Source organism: Lagenorhynchus albirostris, chromosome 8 (genome assembly GCF_949774975.1).
Source record: "Lagenorhynchus albirostris chromosome 8, mLagAlb1.1, whole genome shotgun sequence".
Classification (NCBI taxonomy): Eukaryota; Metazoa; Chordata; class Mammalia; order Artiodactyla; family Delphinidae; genus Lagenorhynchus; species Lagenorhynchus albirostris.
In genome coordinates this window covers 88,263,339-88,286,567 of record NC_083102.1, presented here as the reverse complement: position 1 = coordinate 88,286,567, position 23,229 = coordinate 88,263,339, and the positions used below count along the sequence as shown (strand labels likewise).

General features: G+C 49.7%; 1 protein-coding gene across 3 annotated transcripts in view; it reads left to right on the top strand.

The window, feature by feature from the left end:
• ATXN7L1 (ataxin 7 like 1) overlaps window positions 1–23,229 on the top strand; it is a 239,121-nt gene that overhangs the window by 191,248 nt on the left and 24,644 nt on the right. For all 3 annotated transcript variants that reach the window (XM_060157270.1, XM_060157269.1, XM_060157268.1), the window contains exons 5-7: window positions 11,380–11,663; window positions 14,824–14,906; window positions 15,769–16,025. In XM_060157270.1, coding sequence (XP_060013253.1) covers window positions 11,380–11,663; window positions 14,824–14,906; window positions 15,769–16,025 — 624 coding nt within the window. The remainder of the gene's footprint in view (window positions 1–11,379; window positions 11,664–14,823; window positions 14,907–15,768; window positions 16,026–23,229) is intronic.

Below are 23,229 nucleotides of genomic sequence, written 5' to 3'. Positions count from 1 at the left end.
TTGGCTGAGGCTGGAAAATTCTAGGGACCCGAAGGGCTGCAGCAGACCCTCCAGGTGACCTAACCGCTCAGATCCCTCAGCAGGGTTCTTGCAGTGCCCCTGCCATGCCTAGTATTCTTCAGTGGCCCTCCGTTGTTTGCCACAGAAGCTCAACCCCTTTGGAGGTAGATATATGATCTGGCATTTCCCACTTGTCCAACGGCTACTGCCAATGTTTTAACCCCTTCATTTCATTTTCCAGGTGTCCCGATCTCATTGTAGCTCCTCGTGTGCTGTTTCCCCTACCAGGAGCAGCCTCCTTGCCTGTCCCTACACATACTTAAAATCTCTGCATCGGGCTTCCCTGGTGGCGCAGTGGTTGAGAGTCTGCCTGCCAATGCAGGGGATACGGGTTCGTGCCCCAGTCCGGGAAGATCCCACATGCTGTGGAGCGGCTGGGCCCGTGAGCCGTGGCCTCTGAGCCTGTGCTCCGCAACGGGAGAGGCCAAAACAGTGAGAGGCCCACGTACCGCAAAAAAAAAAAAAAAAAATCTCTGCATGAGCATCACTTCCTCCATGAAGCCTTCCTGGACTTTTTATACAGACTGAGATGCTCCTTCTTCTAAGCTCCCATTAATACTCAAGATACCACTATAACAGGTACCATCATACATGGTACTTGTTTGCATCTCTATCCTCCCCTGCCCTCTCCTGCATGCCCATTTTTTAGCATGGAATCTGGTGTCCAGCAGATATTTCATAAACGAATGTACGATGAGTGAGTGAACGAAGGAAGGGGTCTGTGAAGTACAACTGCTCCTTCTTCTTCCTCACAGAGATGCTAAAGGAAGCAACAGGTATAAATAATGATTTTTTGAGTTCTCGAGGAGAAATCAGGGTGCCATTTTCCATCATGAAATTCTTTTTCTCCGTTACAATTTATTAGAGTTCGGAAGAGAGAACTAGGTCCTGGGTGATAAAAAGGGAAAACCCTCTGTGCTCTGGCAAGAAGGGAAAGGTATTTTCTTTTCAATTAGAGGCAGCAGTTACAGTCATGACCATAGCACAGCCTCTGCGTGTCGTGTCCCAGGATGCGCTTGACCATATGAGGAAAACCCTGGGCAGAAGGGAAGTGAGGAGGTGGTATGGCGTTCCACAGAAGCCCCTCCCTGGACTCCCACTTACAGATCCAGCCCCTCACACACGAGATGAGGGGGGCACATTCGGAGGGCAGTTTTTGCCCCTAGTGGTACAGGCGTGGGTATCAAGGGAGATGGAATGGGGCAGAGGCTGAGGGAGGGAGGGCGGGTGGACTGAAGGAGCAGTCAGAGGTTACCATGATGAGCCACAGGATAGAAAGGGCAGGTGGGTGCGAGGATGGAAGGGAGGCAGGTTAGGATATTCAGGCATCCAGCGGGGATAATGTCCCTGCCAGGACAGGGCGGCATCTGGAGCTTAAGCCTCTAAGTGCTGCCTGTTCCCTGAGTTTCAGAAGAACAATGGACAGCTCCTTGGGTGTAAACTCAGCTGACCTCGTCAAGTCACAGAAGTGCTCAAAAATAGAGACCAGAGTCTAAGGAAGGAAAATACAGGCTGTGACAGCTGGGGAGAGAAAGGAAGTGGCATGACTGGAGAGAGTCTGAGCCATGAAGCCATGGTCCTTCATATCTGCAGAGCACATTGCAATTTTTAGATGCCTTCGTAGCCCCACTCCCTTTTTTTTTCGGTTTCTTTTTGTTTCTTTGTTTGTTTTTTGTTGTTGTTTTTTGGCAGCACCGGGAGACTTGTGGGATCTTAGTTCCCCAACCAGGGATCGAACCCAGGCCCTCAGCAGTGAGAGCGCAGAGTCCTAACCACCGGACTGCCAGGGAAATCCCGATAGCCCCACTCCCTTTTGAGCCTCAAGGCTGCTCGGTGATGAGATGAGGAAACAGATCTCCCTGAGGTGGCACACACAGCTGGACAGGGGTGGAACTGGGGCTGTGATAAAGATCCCCACCCTCAGAGCTCCCTGAAGTTCAACCCCTTTCTCGCCCTTCACTTTGCTGAACGAATGCCCTGGGTCAACCTTTCTAAGCCTTGGGTTCCTCATCTATAAATTAAGGGTGAGGAGGAAACACGACCTCCCGTGTGGGCGCAGCCTACCGCCCAGCGCCTGGCAGTGCTCAGTGTGTGCATGGCAAGGGCGTGTGAGAGGCATGAGGGATGGGGGGAGGTCGACAACACCCCTGCAGTGTTGTCGTCGCCATGGCTCCTCTACCAAGAAGAGAGACAGCTGCAGGCTGGTCCTTTCCTAAAGCATTTGTGCTGCTAGAGAGCTGCTTTGCTTCGTATTGTGTTATGTGATTTAACCTTCACTGCAAACATTGACTCAGTCATCAAACACTGATTGAGCCTAAGTGCTAAATAGTATGTATGTCGCTGGGATAACTCCAGAGTGATGTATGCACTTGGTCCAGCTCCCCGCCCTCAGGTAGTTCACGGCCTGGCCGGGCCACAGAGTCTTAGAACTAAAACCTTGCTCTTTGTTGTGATAAGTGTGGCAGAAAGACCAAGGAAGGCACAGCCAGCACTGAGGGAGGAGAGGACCCGTCATCCGGATCAGGGCAGATGGGGGCGTGTTCACCCTGAGGCGGGAGGCGGCACGGCAGCAGAAGGAACTGCCCACCCACGCAAAGGTCCAGAGCCAGGCGAACGGACACAGCGTTCCAGGAGCTAGAGTCCCGCGAGGCGCTGGGAGAAGGTGCCCGGGGCGGGAACCGTCGGGGATCAGCTGCGAGGTTGGACTTGGTCCCCTGGGCAGTGGGGAGCCCACAAAGTCTTCTAAGCAGCAGGATAGCAGGGTCGGATTTGCATTGGTGGAGATGGATTGAGCACAGAGAGAGGCTGGATGATGATGGGATTTCGATACAGGTTCAGGCAAGCCGTGATGACGGTGAGCACGAAGCCTGAAGTGGTGACGCAGAAAGGGTGACACCGTGGGGGAAGGTCTCCAACTGGATGGTGATGTTGCTAACGCAGAGCTTTTTAAAAACGCAAAGTGTATTTAATTCGGGGCAAAGCATTTCCTGAGTCTGCTGTAGGGCTTGGCCTCCTGTATGGAGGTGGCTTGGGTGCGGGGCTGCCTGCCCAGTTCTGGATTCCAATACGGAGAAGGAGGAAGAGGTCGAGAAGAAAGATGCTTCCTGGGGAAGTGGCCCCGTGAAAGAAGCTGGGAGCAGAGGCTCGGGCGCTGACGACAGCCAGGGATGCTATGCTCAGAACAAGCTTCCTGAAAGCAAAAGCTGAGGGCCTGAGCCCCGGTCCCGGTTCCCTGCCTTCCCTGGAAGATGTTCTGTGAGGGTCCCGTCTCTCCCTCTGGGGCGGTGTTGGCTGCAGGGTTTGAGGGAGGCAGTGAACGTGCTGGCTGCGCGGGCTCTGGAAGGCGAGGGGTAGGCCCGGCAGGCAGGGCAGCTTGTAGCTCCAGCAGCGGGAGCCGATGACCTCTGGTGGCTGCAGGCGGGAGCGCGCCCACTGGCAACTCGTGAGCCGAGTCTGGACTGGGCCGGCGCTGGGGGCTCCGTTCTGCCTTGCACCATCGCTCTCTCCAGAATCCACTTGCTTCCTGATCTCCTTCATCTGAAATCCTGCCCTGAAAGGCCCTTGATACCGTTTATGCCTTGATGAGAATTTCACTGGGTACTCATTTTCATTGTGAGGCTTTTCGTTCTCACCTGTAGAAGGAAAGGCACTGAGCAGGTATGGTTGGTTTGGTCTGGGCTTGTCTTAAATTCCACCCGGACTCACTGCCCGGGGCTGCACCCCTGCAGGCAGGCTGGTCCCCAGTGCACTCCGGAGACAGCCTGTCCAGCTTCATGTACCCTCTACTGTGCCAGGACTCTGTTTTCCCTTCGTTATCTTCCTCTCTCCTCTGGCTTGCTGATTTTTCCCACCATCTTGGGGTATTATGACTCCCCAGGAATGTCAGGGCATTTAGTGCCCATTGATCTTTCATTGGGTTCGGAGACCACCTTCTGAGCTCCGTGCCTTGGGAAGCCCGGATTAACAGAAGTGTCGGAGACACTAAACAGAGGCTGATGCTGGAACTTCCTGCTTCCAGGGAACGTGAAGGAGCCTAGATGGGGGCACATAGAGTTCTTCTTCCAGAAGCCGTCTTAGGGCCAGCAAGGACCCCCATTGCCTCACACAGGTCAGGGTTGCAGGAGACTACATGTTCGTATGAGAGGAGGCTGGAGTTCCTCTCACTCTTCTAGAATGTGTATGCAGGTGGGAGCTTTCACCACTAGTCCAGGCTTGGGCAGTGACTAGGAGACTAGAGATAGAGAAGCAGGTGGGATTGTGAAGTAGGGCTGAGGGCTCCTGGAAAGGGATTGAGGCTGAAAAGGCTTCTTACTCGGCTCTGTCTTTCCCCTTCTGCACCCCCAAGAAGTGGTCCTCTACTCTGGGTAAATATGGACGGCCATCTGCTCCCACCCATCTTCCACTTATGCCCCCCACATCCTCTTCCACCCCTCCCCCCATCATGGGACCAGAAGGGCTAAAAGGACAAAAAGTTCTGATGGTGACAGTGACTTGCACCCCAGAAGCATCAGGGGCAGTAGGGAGAGGGGACGGCGTGATCCTCTCCCCCTTTTTGTTTTTGCTACGATTTATTGAGGACCAACTATGTACCCAAGCACCATGCTAAGCACTGTATATGTATTATCTCTGTTAATCACTTCAAATATCTGTCGTGACCTTCATTTTACTGATAAGGAAACTGAAGCCAGAGTAGTGAAATTCTGAGATGAGCCAGGCAGGGCAGCCTCACATGCCTGCCTGGGCTTTGCGCTGCGAGGCCATCCTGCCGAGGTGAGGTGGAACAGAGGCCAGTGCTCATCCACTTGCCAGGCTGACCGCCATCTTTGTTTTGTTTTGTTTTGTTTTGCAGTACGCTGGCCTCTCAGCGCTGTGGCCTCTCCCGTTGCGGAGCACAGGCTCCGGACGCGCAGGCTCAGCGGCCATGGCTCACGGGCCTAGCTGCTCCGCGGCATGCGGTATCTTCCGGGACCGGGGCACCCGTGTCCCCTGCATCGGCAGGCGGACTCTCAACCACTGCGCCACCAGGGAAGCCCTGACCGCCATCTTTTAATTCCCACGGAAGTCAGATGGCTTTCCCACCATAATGCATCTAGCAATAGAAAAGGAAGGATTTGGATCTAGGTCTGTCTGATTTCAAAGCCTGTATTCCTAACCATTATCCTAAGTTACCTTGCAACACCTTCCACATTCTATGACCTTACCAGAACAATGACAAGGCACAGACCCCCAACTCAGCCCTACTCGTTCTCCCTGATTCGATCCTTCTTGCCTCTGGCCACGTTTACAATTTGTCAGCGTCAGCTTGTTCATTTCTCCCTGCCTCCTAAGGGAAAGTCCCACATCATTCTTCCCAGCAACTAACCGCCTCTTCCCGCAATTGATGGATGAGATCTTGACCTATCACCCAAGTCACTGATGAATCTTCTTGACACGCTTTAATCTTCTTGGCCAGCGATGGGCCCCCGCGAGCTCCTGTGGGTACGACTCTGGGCTGGCACGAGACGCTGCTAACCAATCTTTTTTTGCCTCAGCTGCCAGGGCGGCTCACCCCCAGTAGCTGTGTGGTCTAACCACATTTTGCCAGCTTGCTGAGGGTGTGTTATGTGGGAGGGCATCCAAAACTGTGCAAAGGCCAGGAGAAATTATGCGTGGTGCTTCCTCTCTGCCCACCAGGCCTGACACTCAGCCACAGAATAATGTTAATCTGGCAGGTTTCCTTATTTCCCGTGCTCGGTGGTTGATTACCCTGTTTACGGTTTGCTTCAGGTGTGGACAAATTGGCTTTCTGAAAGTTTTCCCAAACGTTTTCCAGATTGAAAAAAATACTATGCATTCATTCGTCAGGATTTATATAGCACTTCCTGTGTCTGTTGTACCAAAATAGGACTTTGCAGCTCTGTTATTTAGGCCGATTCTTAGGGATTGCCTGACTCCCAGACTTCAAGCATGTCCCAAGCATTCCTTCAATTTAAAGAATCTAAATTTGACTTAATGGCCTGATAGCAGCCCCCCAAATGCATCCAAGAGAGCCAAGTAGAATTCCTTCTCTGAGGACCTTTTAAAATAAGGTCAATTCCTTTTGCTTTGGGAGGACTTACCTACTATTCCTTCTTGGAAGGCAAGAGGCTGGGTGAGATGACCCTTTCAAGGGTCAGCCAGTGAGTCAGAGATCCTCAGAATTCTGCCCGACCAGAAACACAGGCTCATGGGCCTTAGTGGAAGGAATTGGTGGGAAGAAATCAGACAGCTGAGAACTCTCATCAGACATGTAGCCCACAGCACACATACCATATGTCTTCAGGCTCCTGCCTGTGAACTCCATCTTTCCCCTGTGCTGCTAAGTGGAACAGGGCTGGCGATGATTTCTGCAGGCCTAAAGATTTTCTGGACCATTCTTTTAAGGCTTATCTGTTGATGATGGAAGGATAAATCATGATCGCCAGGAAAGCAGAGCTGCAGGGAGAGCAGCTTGTCCCGCAACACGTTGGTGGCCCTCGAAACCACACCATAAGATTCTCCACCTCTGCTCTTTTGCAGACATCACTGGGCGGGGAGGGGAATCTACCTGGTGCCAGGAGAACCATTTTTCTTAAAGCCAGAGGATTCTTCTTGGTCCAGAAAGGTAAATTCAGACAGGCCAAGCACCCAGGAAGGAGACGCCGGCAGCCGAAGCAGCATAAAGAAGCAAGGTAGATCCAGCAAGGAAGATGAGGGGGGACTGTTCTCGGCTGTGGGATCCCTTCTGGGGACCCGGGACAGAGGCGCAAAGACAACAAGGAGATAAGTGCTCCCAGTGTATTAGACACAGCAGGGGGACAAGCTGCAGCCCTGGGCTCCCTGAGAGAGTTCCTCCCAAGCAGACAAAACAGGCATTATGAAAGCAGCAGGAAGAGTGGGGACACGTCTTTCCCTTTCAAATCTTGTTTCTCAAAGAAAGGACAATAGTGAGTTGATAAATGCAACTAATTGTGAGACCTCGGTGAGTGTGTAAGTGCATCCCTTAAGATTGAAAGGAAAGGAACTCGAGGGGCTTTTGTTAAACTTAGGGGGAACTAAGCAAAGAGGCTAATAAATTGCTTAGTTAGTAATCTGGGTGTTGCCCGTTCTCCACCCCTCCCAGCTCCTAGCAGCACATGGAGGTGCTGGGGCTCCTGTGACTTGACACAAAGTGGGAGATGCTCAAACTGTGACAGCAGGGGTCAGAATCTTTTGGCTTCTTTCCAAATGGAAAAAAAAATGAGCCTGTTATTCAGGGTCTGCTGCCCGGGCTAGAACACTCTACTTATTGGCTGGGAGAGGTGATGGCAGAGGAGGGAGGGGAGTGGGAAAAGGGACAATGGGAGAAAGGAGAAGGCAGTCCTGAGATGATGGTGTTAGGGCAGCTGCCCTCCCTCTCACATGCGGGGGGTCTGTATGTAAGTGAAACAGGACCTGGGGCTCTCAGTAGTGTCTTATGTTAGCCAGGGCTGAAAAAAAATCAAACCTCTGGGATTGGCTTTCCAAATCCTGTGGTACCTTCTTGCGATCATTTGCTCCTTGTTCATCTGTTTGGGATCTGGGGACTGTTGCCAATAGTAGTGAAGAAAGGAGACTAAATTCTCTCAGCTGGACCAGTGGCTGACATTTATGCTGGGGAATGAGGGTGGTAAGATTAACTAGGAAAGTCTTTCTGTGTCTGTCTCTCTCTCTCTCTGTGTCTCTGTCTCTCTCTCTCTCTCATTTCCCCCGAGGATGTGTTTGACCCTTGCTACTATCACTGAGCTTCCTGCTTCCCTGTCTTCTCTTAACACCCAGCAGAAGTACCTTCTCAGTGCAGGCCACAAGCAGGTTGCCTTAGAGGGAAAGCCCAAAGCCTTTGGGGGAAAGAAAGGATGCTAAAGAAAAAAGGATCAGGGCTTCCCTGGTAGCGCAGTGGTTGAGAGTCCGCCTGCCGATGCAGGGGACACGGGTTCGTGCCCCGGTCCGGGAAGATCCCACATGCCGTGGAGCGGCTGGGCCCGTGAGCCATGGCCGCTGAGCCTGTGCGTCCGGAGCCTGTGCTCCGCAGCGGGAGAGGCCGCAACAGTGAGAGGCCCGCGTACCGCAAAAAAAAAAGAAAGAAAGAAAGAAAAAAGGATCAGAGATGGTCCGCAGTCTGTCCTCCTGTCTGTCTGTAGCCCTTCTCCCTTAGCTAGTGGACACCCTTAGAATTCCCACCCCAGCAACTCAATCTTGCTTCTCTTCCCACTGCCAAGTGGCTGCTTACCTGGCTTCAGGGGTGTTTTTTTACTCCGTGGCTCCGTCCCTCACCTGGTCTTTGGAGCCCTTTGAAACATTCTTTCCTTAACACCCCCTATTCCAGTCCAAGAGGACCACACATCAGCCTTCCCTTCTTGTTTCTGATGCACTTCAGTCCCACATCCTGTCTCTGGGCACTGGGATTGAAGTCCAGCTGGAGTTACGGAAGCGTTGGCAGTAGAGGCTGTGAGTGGACCATGCTCAAGTAGTGGAGAAAATCCCAAATTAGGAGATCAGTCAGTCACACATATTCGCTGGCTTGGCTCAAACTCAGTCACTAACACACAGTCAGGAAGAAGCATGACCATCAAAGAGGTGAGTCACGTGGCACTGTTCCAGCAGCTGGACCTGCTGCACCTGTGCTCTCGTAGCTGCTTAAGGGACTTGCTGGAGTTGGACCGTGACTTCAGGGGAGAAACGCTGGCTGTACTGTGAGCATCTGAGGACCACTGACTCGGTTTTTAAATTTATTTCATTTGGTCTAATTGCTCTGGATCATTCTATCCCAACATCATATCTCTGTCTGCTAAGCTCATGAGTACTCAGCACGCAACTCAGACCGGCTCATGGGACAAGAGCTGAATCTGGAGCGTGAAGGTCCTAATTTCCTTTCCTGAACTCACTTGGCTTCACAAGGAACTATATGAGGGGAGGCCACACACGTGCTAGAGAATCTTCTCACCTGGCTGCTAGTCCACGTGTTCACATCAGCACTTGAAGTTTAACTTTTTTGTAAAGAGATAAAAGTCTGCAGGTCAAAACAAGAGTGACAGATAAATCAACAAGAACTTTTTAAGCAGGCTCTTATGTATTTTTAAAGTCAGGATATTGAAGTATAATTTAAGTTACATGAGTTTGTAATTTGTGGGATTTTTTTTTTTTTTTTGGTTTGTACATTAAAATTTTTTAACTATAGTAAAATACACGTAACAAAATTTCCCATGTTAACCATGTTTAAAGTACAGTTTAGGAGTATTAAGTACATTCACATTGTTGTGCAGCCGATCTTCAGGACTCTTCAGCTTGCATAACTGCAACTCGATACCCGCTAAACAGGATCGCTAAACTGGATACTCCCCTGCAACCACCATTCTCCTTTCTGTCTCTATGAACTTGACCACTCTAGGTGCCTCATACAAGTGGAATCATACAGTATTCACCTTTTTCTGACTTGCCTATTTCACTTAACATAATGTCCTCAGTGTTTATCCATGTGTCAGAACTTCCTTCCTTTTTAAGGCTGAATAATATTTCATTGTATATATATATACCACATTTTGTTTATCCATTTATCCATCAGTGGACATTTAGGTTGCTTCCACGTTTTGGCCACTGTAAATAATGCTATGAACAAAGTGTACAAATATCTCTTAGCGACTCTGGTTTCTATAATTTGTGTCTTTTAAAATTGAGTGAAGGAATGAGCCTGGACGTAGTCCATATCCCATGGCTTTGCATTTTTTACCATTTGGAAGAAATCAGGAATGCAGCACTAATTTCACCAGGTAATATCTTTGCAGCTTCTCAGTGTGCTGACTTTTCAAGGGCTTCTTGTGCTCGTCTTTAGCGATAGGGGAGTGCTTTGAGAATTGCCATTAACTAGAAGGTAGCAGCAGTGCAGCTATATCTCGGTGATTGAAACACTCATCAAAGGCTGAACTGTCAGTGACTTGGTGTCTAACTAAAAACCACTGTTCCAGTTTCCCCTCACGTGGGGCTTGAAGTCCCACCCCACGCTGCCCCGGGCCAAGAAAGCACATGGTCCTGGGGTGAAGTCTCATGTCTGGGAGCATTGTGCTCCACTACTGAGTGCCCTTCTCACTGGCCTATAAATAACATGTGGGATCCTGTTCCACAGTCAGCAAAGGGGCAGGGGCTGAGGGGTTGCTGAAATAATTTCATGAACAAATTGATCAAAGAAATGATCTGTGAATGAATCTTAGGGAAGGGAGAGCCGGCCAGCCATGTGGGCAGATAAGACTCCTCACCTGCAAAACCAGCCTGTCTTTCATGTCCTCCATTGTCTGCAGGCATGTCTAAGCCCTCTTCTAGCCCATTTGGCATTCAGATAGCTCAGTCGGCTTCACTCTCAGCTCAGAAATGACTTGGGGGGCTGAAGTTGTTCCCATTCTGCCTCCCTGCAAGGAGGAAAGGGAATCTAGTTCAGGAACCAAAACAAAGCTTTTTCATCTCATCTCATCTTTTCAGACCCCAAGACAGAGTTCTCCACCGCCCCCCACACACAGGGTCATCCAGCATGAAATGCACAGAAATCAGATGCATATCCGTTGCAGGAGAAATGGCAGGGAAGTGGGGCTAAGGTGACAGACTCTGAAGAGCAAACACATACACCTTTGTGCTCTGTCTTCTTAAAATTCATCCTCTCACCTGCCAGCCTTGAGAATTGCCTATTTACATAACTCGCTGCCTAAAATGGAATATTAGATAATGTTCCATGGCGGCTCACTCAGTTTGAGCCCATCCCCGGGATATGAGTGATCCAGAAGTCCTCTGACAGTGTAGAGCGTGGCACGCTGGCCCGCAGCCATGCCTCCGTGTTGTGTGAGCTCCGAGCTAAACAGATGTCAGGCCCGATCGCCTGGGTGGGAGACCAGCCGAGCGGCGGGGGGGAGGGGGCGTGATTCAGCACGCGGCTCCGTGGCACAACGGCCTTCGTGGACAGACAGCATCGCCTCCTGAGCTTCACAGCAGGCGCCTTGTTCTGCCCAAGGTGCTGTCTCAGAGACCGCCGACTAAAGGGACTGAGAAAGGGGGAGCTGCAGGATCTACGGGGACAACCGGTCCAGGAGGTAATCAGTTCTGATGCCATCCCTGGCGCTGTGCCAGCCTCACACCCGCTCTTGGTCCTTTCCAAGGCGTGCATCTCCCTCCCATCAGAACTGGGATCCTGCTGCTCTCGTAGAGGAGGGGTATAAATAAGTGATAAGGAAGTGTCCTGATCATGATAAGCAGGCATATCTTCTCCGCAGACCAGATGAATCAAAGAAGGCAATTGTGTGTGTTTGTTCATTTATTTTTCAGTGTTCCGGTTCCCGTAGTCAGTTTAGAGAAAATTCCTAACCTAGTGAAGGCAGATGGTGCCAATGTCAAAATGAACTCTGCAACCACTACTGCGGTCACTTTCTGCTCCACCTCATCCTCTGCCGTCTCCACCCCACCTGTCATTAAGCCGGTCTTGATGTCCAAGTCAGTGCCACCTTCCCCAGAGAAGATCTTAAATGGCAAAGGAATTTTGTCTGCCACCATAGACAAGAAACACCAGAATGGCACCAAAAACAACAACAAGCCTTACAGGAGACTTTCAGGTACGTGTCTGTGTCCTTCGAGTCTGGCTCGTGATCAGATTGCAGTTGAGTTGCGTCCAGAACGAGGGAGCGATGCTTTCTTATCATAGAGCAGGTCTGTTTCGTTTTAAGGGAGACACGGAGTTTACCTGCCAACAGGAACCTCCCCTGCCCCTAAAAATACAGGGGAGAACTGGTTCTCTTAATCCCGGCCAGATGCGGTACCTCGCTCAGCCCAGCCCTGAGCAGCAGTTACCTTAGTGACCCCAAGGCAGGAGGCTCTGCCCTCAGCAGTCTGTGGATTCGGAGGTTCTTGTCCTCACACTGACAGGCCGAACTGCCCCTGGGTTCCGGAAAGCAGAGTCGGGCAATCCACCGTGATATCTCCCAGTAGCTCAGGGCAGGCTTGGGACAGTCGCCTTGGTGCTGTCTGCCCATCTCCATCCTTTGGTCTCGTTGGTTTCCAGGTTGATTCTGTGGTCTGGGGCTGCAACTGCCTTTCCCACATAAGCAGATTGGAATTTCCATCTGGGAACGCTTGGACTTGCACAGCAGATGGGGTGTTGAAGGGTCTCTCTCCGATCTACTTGGTTGCCCAAGTACCTCAGGGTACCCAGAAAGGTGCACACGGCCAGTCCTTAAGACAATGGTTGCGCTTAGGGGCCCCCAAGTGGGTGATAGTTGCTTTGGGATTGTTGTAGAAGGAAATCCGGCAGTTTTACTTTCTCTAAAAGACCAAGAAAAGCTATAAACCTTATAACTTCTTCACACACTCTGGGCATTTATCAAATGTCAACCAGAAAAAACAAAATACAGTTGACCCTTGAACAGCGCAGGGATTAGGGGTGCCGACCCTCCACGCAGTCAAAAATCCCTGTATAATTTCTAGTTGGCCCTCCGTATCCGCAGTTCCTCTGTATTTGCGGATTCAGCCAACCTGCAATCATGTAGAACTGCAGTATGTACTATTGCAAAAGATCCGTGTGTAAGTGGACCTGCACAGTTCAAACCCACGTTGTTCATGGGTCCACCGTACAGGGTAAGCTGCCCTGTGAGAGTGAAGCTGTGTCCTCTGGTATGAGCATAATTCCTAAGCGCCCCAAGAATTGTGGGTCATTTTCATTTTGTACTTTGTGTTTATATGTGTTTCAGTTTCTCTATCTTACCTCTGTCACTTTTAAAAAGTTTACTTCTTAAAAGTACCTCAGGCCCAAAGCATTCTAATGACACAGTTATTTTACCCTGAAAATCTCTTCATGTCCTTTCCACCCGCTGTCCAGAAAGAAAGGCAGAGCCTGGTGCTCTCTTGAGGGCGGGGGCCTCACTGTGTGGACGGAGCCCCCCGCTCCTGGCTGTCTCCCTGCAGGGAAAGTTCATCTTCACTCTGCAGAGGGGGCAATCCAATAGGCCTGTCTGGGCGCAGTGAGGCCGGCTTCCTCCTCCTGGCAGAAGTATGACCATGGCTTCCAGCCGGCACCTTAATCTGAAGTTGGTCGGGCATTTTTTGTGTGTTTGGGGATTTTGCATTTTGTTGGTGGTTTTGTCTCATTGGGTCTTTTGCTATTTCTCTCTCACTTTCACATTTGGCAGCCAGCTCCTACCCCCAGCCAAACAACCTGCTCAGTTCCAGGTCAGCACGAGGGCCGGTGTGGATCTGGGCACGGGTCTGACTCCGCCAGGCCCAAGGGCAAGAACTCACACCAGGCGGCCTTCAGCCTGGCACCCAGACCCTCCTCGGTGGGCAGAGAGGGCTCGTAGGAAGCGAACATCTCCAGGCCTAGCAGTTTTCTTTCCTTAAAAATGAAGCTTAAAAAAAGGAGACAAAAGCAAAAGAAAGAGGCAGGATGCATTTTGATAGTCAACCAGGAAATCTGTCTTGGACATGAGAATGGTTTTATTGCAAACATCATCATCACCACTGTCGCAACCTCCCCACAGCTCCCAAACCTTCTTTTAAAAATAGAATGCATTCATTTATTATGGTCAGAGCTTACTCCACCAAGTTCAGGCAGTTTTTCAGGCAAGGTAACCTCTTTTTAGCTTGCAGCCATTGGAGGCCCTTAAGGAGACATTCCACCAAGTATATATACACCCCGCCGCGCGCCCATCCACCCACCCGCCAATGCTGCTGCCCGTCTCCCTGGATGCTCAGAAGAGCTATGTCATTCTGCCCTGCAGGACTCAGGTGTTTGTTGGGTGCCTTCCAGAAATGGCACAGGTCATCAAGAGGTGGAACTTTAAAGCCTGAAGGGTCCTTAAGAGATTGCCGCACATCCCCTCGTTTTCCAGGGGAGGAGAGCATTTCTGTAATCCAGAAGGGGTGAAGGATCCAAAACGGGCATAAAAAGAGCAGATTCCTTAGAAGTAACCCCAACATGAGCCGTCAGGAGTCCAGCGGGAAGGCAGGATCTGGGGAAAGCCCGCCTCCCTCAGCAGGTCCCCGAGGGACCCGGCTCGTTCCCACCTGGAGCATCAGGCCTCATTCCAGGGGCAGAGCGACTGTGACACTAACAGGCCCTGCCCTCTCTGCACCTTCAGGTTCAGTCCCAGTGTAAATCCCACACCTGGCCCTGCCCCTGCCTATATGTTCCTGAATCCGGGAAATGATTTTTCTGGCCAGCGAGGCTGCGTGGAAAGCCTCGTGCTGAGGACTTTGCAAAGCATTGAGAGAGGCAGGTCACACGGACATGTCAAGGAATAATCTCCCACTTAAATGGCTAAAACTATTAGGGAGGCAGGGCAGGAAGGGGTTGGTGACCTATTCTTGGAGCTACCCCAGGGGAAAAAGTGGCCCTTGGGCCTCAGGTGGTTCTCCCTGGTCTGCAGCCACCTCTGCCCAAAGGTACCGGGGGAATTGTTTGGAGTGAAAGTGTGAGAGCAACTGGCTCCTTTCCCTCCGCTGCCCACCCCCCACCCCCCATTCCCTTGTGCATTCCGATCCCTACCGCCTCCCGCTGGACTTGGGAATTCTTGGGTTCAGAGGGGAGCGCCATCTTCCCCCAGCGGTTCTGGAAGCATTTTAGCAGCCGGTTGGAAAAAAAAACAAACCAAAAAAAAACAGATTGCCTGACAATGTCTCACTTGTTGGTGCAAATGTGCATTTTTTTAAAAATGTGGTCTTAATGCCAAATCCTATTTAGTCTCCTTTTTTCTTATATTTTTTGTTTGTTTCTTAAACCAGAGAGAGAATTTGACCCAAATAAACACTGTGGAGTATTGGATCCCGAGACAAAGAAACCTTGCACAAGATCCCTCACCTGCAAGGTATTTCTCTTTCCATAAAAAATACTTCCTGCTCTCGCTGGGGCCTTTGTCGAAATGTTTGCATGCCACTCTCTGCACACGGCAGGGTGTGGAGCCTCGACATGACCCCCAGCTGTTCTTTGTAAGGGAAATGCTTTCTTCTCTTCCATGGTAGCAGAGCGCCTGCCTCAAGCTGGCTGGCTTTTTAAGAAGGGAAAAAAAAAAAAAAAATAGGCTTCCCCTGTTACTTGTGAGGCCAGACAGTAAATTGTATTTATAGGCACTCACAGGCGGTTCTAAACCCTGCTACGTTTTAATGTATGCAGGAGCAGCGCGGCGGCGGTGGCAGCGCCCTGAAAGGCAGCCCCGGAGGGGAGGACGAGCCGCCGTGCCCCTGATCCAGCCACAGCAGGGTGGCCAGGGGACAGCTGACCCAAGGCGGCCGCCAGTGGGTGGCCCCCAGCCCCGTATTTCATACTGAACTGCCAGTGCCTCTTGGGATGGAGGCTGTGGCCCTCTCTGCTTGGTGGCTCTGTGTGTCTGGGCCAAAGCAAGCCTCCCACCTGCACCTGGATTAACTCCAGCACGCCCTCACCGTTGCCTTTCATCAGAGAGGTTCTCATGGGTTCTGCGCTGAAGCTCGTCATCTTATGCCATTTTTTGGAGGAAGCTTTGGCTTCTTAACGCCAGGAGCGTAGGGCACGGTTGCGTTTTGTGTGGTCTCTGCCTCTTCCCAGCCACAGAACAGGAGCTGTTGCCTTGAAGTTGACTTTTCAAGCACCTCTAAATTCCCATGAATTGCTGTTTCTGAAATGGAGGGCCTGGGGAAGCAGGTTTATGTGCTGATCAAAGAGGCTGTGCTTTCCGTCTCTCTTCTCCTTAGACTCACTCCCTAAGCCATCGGAGGGCAGTCCCAGGCCGGAAAAAGCAATTTGACCTCCTTCTGGCGGAACACAAAGCCAAGTCCCGGGAAAAAGAAGTTAAAGATAAAGAGCATCTCCTGACTTCGGCAAGGGAAGTACTTCCAAACCCATCCGGGCCAGCGCAGGACTCGCTGCCGGGATCTTCAGGGAGCTTGGGCCCAGAACCTAAAGTCGCGTCCCCTGCAAAATCCAGGCCACCTAACTCTGTGCTTCCTAGGTAAGTCCCACCTGGGCGATAGAAGCCTTGAGTCCGTGGTCAAGTGACCCTGCCTGGCTGGGTCGTATGTGGTCGGATCACGTGTGAAATGGGAGTCGTTATCGTCCTACCTGGGGAGGTGGTTGTGAAGTTGAAGGGAGAGAATGGGCGTGAGGGGCTCAGCCCAGTGCCTGCCACGTAGCGTTCAGTGGATGTTACTGCTGTCACCGTTGTCATCCTCACCGTGGTCATCGTTGCCGTGATTGTCATCCTCCATAGCAGACCTATATCCGACAGGATGTGTTTTCACGGCGTAAGAGTCAGCTAGAAATAAATAGCTGAAAGGATGACACTCAACCACCAGGCAACTTTCTGGTCACCTGAAAGTTTTTAGATTAGTTGAAGATTCCTGGAGCAGAGAGTGGGGGAAGCCTGGGGGGATGGGTAGTCAGCACAGCTTAGGAGCCCACTTGCCATGATATTTTGTGAATTTTTTCCACAACTCTCCAATGGTCAGGGTAAAGGGAAAATTGCCGTGACAGGGCTGTCTGTCCTTACATTTCCCTCCGTACCAAGAAAGCTGAGCCACCTCTTTGGGGTTTTATTTGGTCGTCCTGGACAGAAAGGAAAGAATAGAAAACAAAACCCACCTGGGGGAATTCCCTGGCAGTCCAGTGGTTAGGATTCCAAGCTTCCACTGCAGGGGGCACGGGTTCGATCCCTGCTCGGGGAGCTAAGATCCCACATGCCACGCAGCGTGGCCAAAAAAAAGAGGGAGGGAGAAAAAAATTCCACGTGGGTTGAAAATCCATGTATGTGTGTTTTGACAGGCAGTGGAGTGCCATAATGAGCCACAGACCGATTTCCAGGTGATAGGACAGGTAACCCTCGTTCAAAAATATTTATTGAGTGCTTGCTCCATAAGCAGGGTGCTGTGTTAGGTACTTTCACGCAGGGGCACAGAGATGAATGAAACCAGATCCTGCTTTTCAAGAATTTGGAGTTTAGGAGATGAGACTCAAATATCCATAGCATCATAAAAAGAAAACATTAATAACACAATATAAGTGCAGATATTAGTATCCTCTGATGATTTTTGTTTTTTTTGGCTGCGTTGGGCCTTCTTTGCTGCATCACGGGCTTTCTCTAGTTGCAACGAGCGGGGGCTACTCTTTGTTGCGGTGCACGGGCGTCTCATTGCGGTGGCTTCTCTTGTTGGGGAGCACGGGCTCTAGGCGCACAGGCTTCAGTAGTTGTGGCACACAGGCTCAGTATTTGTGGCTCGTGGGCTCTAGAGCACAGGCTCAGTAGTTGTGGTGCATGGGCTTAGTTGCTCTGCAGCATGTGGGATCTTCCCGGACCAGGGCTCGAACCCGTGTCTCCTGCATCGGCAGGCGGATTCTTAACCACTGCGCCACCAGGGAAGCCCCCTCTGATGATTTTTAATGCATACACTGTGAGTCTCAAAGAGTAATTGTCCAGTCAGCAAGTGGGCATTAAGAGAATATAGTTACAAAAGAAGGGGAAGGAATTTATTTTTAAAGCAAAGCAAATATTTGATGACAGTTGTTACTGACCTACCAGGGTCGCTCATGCCTTACACTGTGGTGCAAGCCTGACCAGTTTGGCCGCTGGAGCCCCTCTCTTGGAATCACCAAGCTCAGCCTCAGGCATCTGGGGGGATGGAGTCACCGCCCACACATCTCCATCATCATAACCATTGTCAGGTCGTTGTCGTAATCCGTTTACTTGCCACTGTCCTTGCCACCCCTCATTTTCCAAAATCGTTTTATAATTTCTCACTGTAATGCCAGATGTTGGTGAAGGATACTACCCTTGGGGACACAGTTCTGCTCCAAACTTCTGGAAGGGGCTTCAATTCTATATAGCTTTCAAACTTCTTGGTGGCGATGGAACTTTTTTGTTCCCACAGAACCTTACATGGTACCCGATATAAAAGCAGACCTGCCTCCACCTGAAGCCCGCTCAGCCCTGCTCTCATCGCACGTGTACCCAGGACCCACTGTCCCCCAGCACATCCAAGGGATTACCTCAGCTTCCCCAAGGACTCCAGGGAACCCCAGTTTGAAAACTCTTTTATCATACATTTCTCCATCGATTTTGACTGATGCAGGCACTCAGCACCCAAGCAGTGGTACCTGGCTTAACAGAGAAGCTGGGGGCAGCCGTTAAAAAGTGAAACAGGCAACAGTGGAGCCTTAAGAGCTGCTTCTTTCTGTTCCTTTTTTGGTTTAATTTTCAGGGGAATGTTTGTCAATAGAGAAATGCCAGGTGTTTATGTTCTTTTAGGGAAATAGAAGAAAGAGAGAGGGTGAGGTTAATCGGCAGAAAAGAATGTCTCTGAAGGAAAAGGGGAGGCCAAGGAGCACGTTACAAATGTTGGTAAGAGAATAATTTTTGAGGACGCTTTCAAGGCACCAGAAAACTCAGGGGTGAACTCTGTTCCACAGTTAGTGGGAAATAACGTCCTTTTTCAGTTGTTTTAGGTTCACACGAGACCCCATGCCATCAGAGATCGAAAAAGCATGATCAGGGCTTCCCTGGTGGCGCAGTGGTTGAGAGTCCGCCTGCTGATGCAGGGGACGCGGGTTCGTGCCCCGGTCCGGGAAGATCCCACATGCCGGTCTGGGAAGATCCCACATGCCGCGGAGCGGCTGGGCCCGTGAGCCATGGCCGCTGAGCCTGTGTGTCCGGAGCCTGTGCTCCGCAACGGGAGAGGCCACAACAGTGGCCTTTTTTTGCGTACCGCAAAAAAAAAAAGAAGAAAAGAAAAGAAAAAGCATGATCAGAAGTAAACATACCCACATAAGACTTAAAGCAGTTATTTCCCTCATATTAATGATGTAAATATAATAGATGTTTCAGTCACACTCATTATCTATAATTGGCCAAAAAAAAAATTGTCACACATGAATGGAATTATGGTTATCCCTTCCCAATCGTGAATTTCTCTTGTAGGAAATGCTAACAGCGTGTGAATTTATATCTTAAATATCATTTTGGTAACCTTGAAAATATTCCAGTTGCCATATTTTTGCGTTGCAACCCATGCTTGTCAGGGGTTCCTAAAAGAGGGACTTGGGTCTAGGATTGGAAAAGTGAAAGTTAGCTAGCAAGGGTTGGAACAGTATTGGAAGTGCAAGGCTCAACTCCTTGTCTGCTAACTAGATGAACGTGGCCATGTCTCTCAGCCTCTCTGGCCTCAAATTGCTCAACTGCCAAACAGAGCTAAGGAGAATTGAGTGAGATAAAATACCAAGCTCATCATAAGCACTCAGTTCATGGTAGCTGGTAGTAGGGGGCAGTGGTAGTCAATGGGAAAGCAATGGGAGCCTCAGTGCAACCCGATTTCCATTCACCTGTCCTCCTGGCCTCTGTCCTTCAACCTGGGGCCCCTTGGATAACATACCAGTATGCTCTGTTTCTTTGCCCCCAACTCTAAGGAAACACATTATTTGCCCCACAGAGCCCAAGGGCTATGAATGACCAGGCCAACCAAAGCCATCAGGACTCTGTTGGAAAGGCGCAGGGGTTCAGGGAAGGGGGGCAGCAGAGGGAGGAAGGGTCAGCTGTGGAGGTCAGTGCTGCCAAGATCTGGGCACGTTCCCCTCTGTCTCATAGATGCTCACACATCTCTCCTTAAAGTATAAAATGGCAAATGCCAATGAATCTAAGACTGACAGGGGCAGCAGGGAAAGAGGCAGAAGGTCCTAGATACCTGAAAAAGGGCAGAGGTGAGTCTGGAGTGAAAGCTACTTCATTACATAGAGTAATCGCCAAAGTGGAAGCCGTTTCTCTCTTTGACTTATGTTTGTCCCTGGGCTTTTCCTACTCATTTCTCAACAGGGGGGCCTTTGAAGTCAAGCAGGCAGAGCCCAGTCTCATTTCCACTTTTTATTAGCTTGGCAACCAATGTCCTCATCTGAGAAGTGCAGGTCATAGTTACGCGCACCTAAGGCAGTGGGTAGCTCCAATGAGAAAAGGTACGTGACGTGCCTACATGCAGTAAGGACTCAGTTAAGGTCAGTTGTTTTCTCGTGCTTCCTCAAAGTGGTGGGGGTTAGGGGACTTTAAGTTTCTCTGGGTGTAACTGGACAGGGACCATCATCACATGCACTGTCTTTAGACCAGACTGGTAAGTGGAGGGGTGAGGGGTAATGTAGTGCTGAGGAAGAAAGGTTGGACGGCAGCTTAACACTTGCGAGACTTTCCCCACACTTTCTCATGGCCAGTTGCCCAATTCCCCATCATCCTCTCCAAGCCTTGGCTTTTTTGAGACGCAAGCTGGTCCCAGCGCACTCCATCCCTCCAGGTTCCACCCTGGAGGGCAGTGATCAGAGCTGGGAGGAGGTCTTGAAAGCATCCGCCATTCCGTCATCGCCAGGAGGGTGCCCACGTCCTGAGTGACACAGGTCTAAAAACGAGGAGATCCAGGGCTCCTTCCCGTTGTGCACGTGCACACGTGTGCCCAGCGTCCTTCCTTCATGTTTCTGTCTTGGTTCTCAGAGCTGATTCTGCTCTGCAGCTCGCAGTTTTCATGCTCAGCTTTACTCTCCACGATTCTCCTCCCCTCGTCTCCTCTCTTTTGTCTGGCAACTGGAACTTACTATTGAGTGTTTCAACTGTTCTAAGATTTTCTTTTTCTTAGCGAAACTTCTTTTTTTTAAATCAACATAGTATAGACACATAGTTCAAAAACTAAATAGTACTAAAAGGGTTAGAGTGAAAAACAGTAGTTCCTACCATCCTGGAACTCTGTTGACCCTCTCTGTGTTGGAGCATCTGTTTCCTGTATCCCTTTGCCACCTTCTCTCTTGGTTTGCTCCTTTATTTGATGGAGTATCTTCTCCATTAGCTTCCTGTGAAAAGGGACATGGGAGGTCAATTTTTAGAATCCTTATACACCTGAAAATGTTTTTATTCTACCCTCACACTTAATTGATCATCTCTCTGAGTATATAACTGGATTGAGAATTATTTCCATACAGAAGATTGAAGACAATTTTTCCATTGGTTTCTGGCATCGAAGGTTTTTATTGAGGAGTTTCATAACATTCTGATTCCATTTTTAATTGCTGAAGCATGGGGCTCTGAAATTTCCCAGGGATCCCCCTTGATGTAGGTCTTTTTTCATTCATTGTTCTAGGTACTCAGTAGATCCTTTCAACCTGGAAACACCTGTTTCTGGGATATTTTCCCATGTTACATGCTAAATCGTTTTCTCCCCACTATGTCTTTATTCTCTTTCTTAACTTCCTGTTAGTTGGATGTTGGATCATTTGCTCTGACCTCTTCATCCTCTTACCTCCTTTCTCCTGTTGTCTCTCAATCTCTTGTTCCACTTTCTAAAAGATTTTTTTACTTTACTCTTCAAAACTGTATATTAAATAGTTTACGATTTACTTGTTAAATTTTAGGATCTGGTTCTTTTTATCGGCATGCGGGATCTTAGTTCCCCAACCAGGGATCACATCCACACCCCCTGCAGTGGAAGGGCAGAGTCTTAACCACCAGATCTCCAGGGAAGCCCCTCCTCTTTTCTTCCTTTCTCTTCATTTCCCCCAAGTTTGTTTCATATATGTGTTCATGTGTTTGATGTTTGGTTGGTCAGCTCATGTTGGAGGTGTTCCAGGAATGTTTGGTTGTCTCTAACCATTCATATTTAAAAGAGAGGCTCTAACAGGCTCATTGGAGGTCTATGTGGGACTATCAACCAAAAGGTCATCATGTCACCAGTCAGCCTTTTGTTGGAATATTCCCAAAGGCAAGCTGTGGAAGCCTTTTCTCCGGGGTCATTCAGTTTCCTGAGGGAAGAACCCTGCCTGCTGATGTACCTGGTAATAGGCATTCCGGCAGTGCCAACTAAGGATCTGACCAGGGGCAGCCCACAGTCCTCCTGTTTTTAGCCCTGTGCCCCCTCCTGGTCTCTGCTGAGCCTGGGGGCCCCACGTCTAGAGTCTCTCTGGTTCAGTTTCTCTTTTTGAGGGTTGATTGGAGAGCGAGGGGACTGGCAAGGGCAATGGTAAGTCATGTGACCGTGTGCGGTAGCAGTGATGACCTGCGGGTCCAGCGACAGAATATTGAGCCTTTCAGCTCTCTCGCTATGTTTAGTCCTCACCTCACCCATGACTTGTGCAGCTCTAGCTGCTCCAGGTGCCCTGCTTCTCAAGGTTCTGTGGTAGGTCAGCTCCTTTCCCATCAGTTAACACTCTCCAGCCACAGTCTGTCTTCTAAAAATAGGTTAAAATCTCTTGTTCACACTTGTTGGGACACTTCAGGTGCAAGTAGCAGAAAATCTTGCTTACTAACCACTTCAATAATTAGGAAATTTCTTACCACTGGTGACAAGAAGTCCAGAGGTGAAAGAGTACCAGTCCCCAAAGATCAGGGGTTGGCTCTCCTTTTTTGTTTTTTGTTTTGTAAACTAGTTTGTTTTTTTTTTCTTTATTGGAGTATAATTGCTTTACAATGGTGTGTTAGTTTCTCCTTTATAACAAAGTGAATCAGTTATACATATACATATATCCCCATATCTCTTCCCTCTTGCATCTCCCTCCCTCCCACCCTCCCTATCCCACCCCTCTAGGTGGTCACAAAGCACCTAGCTGATCGCCCTGTGCTATGCGGCTGCTTCCCACTAGCTATCTGTTTTACATTTGGCAGTGTATACATGTCCATGCCACTCTCTCACTTTGTCACAGCTTCCCCTTCCCCTTCGCCATATCCTCAAGTCCATTCTCTAGTAGGTCTGCGTCTTTATTCCCGTCTTGCCCCTAGGTTCTTCATGACCATTTTTTCCCCCTTAAATTCCATATATATGTGTTAGCATACGGTATTTGTTTTTCTCTTTCTGACTTACTTCACTCTGTATGACAGTCTCTAGGTCCGTCCACCTCACGACAAATAACTCAATTTCGTTTCTTTTTATGGCTGAGTAATATTCCATTGTATATATGTGCCACATCTTCTTTATCCATTCATCTGTTGATAGACACTTAGGTTGCTTCCATGTCCTGGCTGTTGTAAATAGAGCTGCAATGAACAATGTGGTACGTGACTCTTTTTGAATTATGGTTTTCTCAGGGTATATGCCAAGTAGTGGGATTGCTGGGTTTTATGGTAGTTCTATTTTTAGTTTTTTAAGGGACCTCCATACTGTTCTCCATAATGGCTGTATCAATTTACATTCCCACCAACAGTGCAA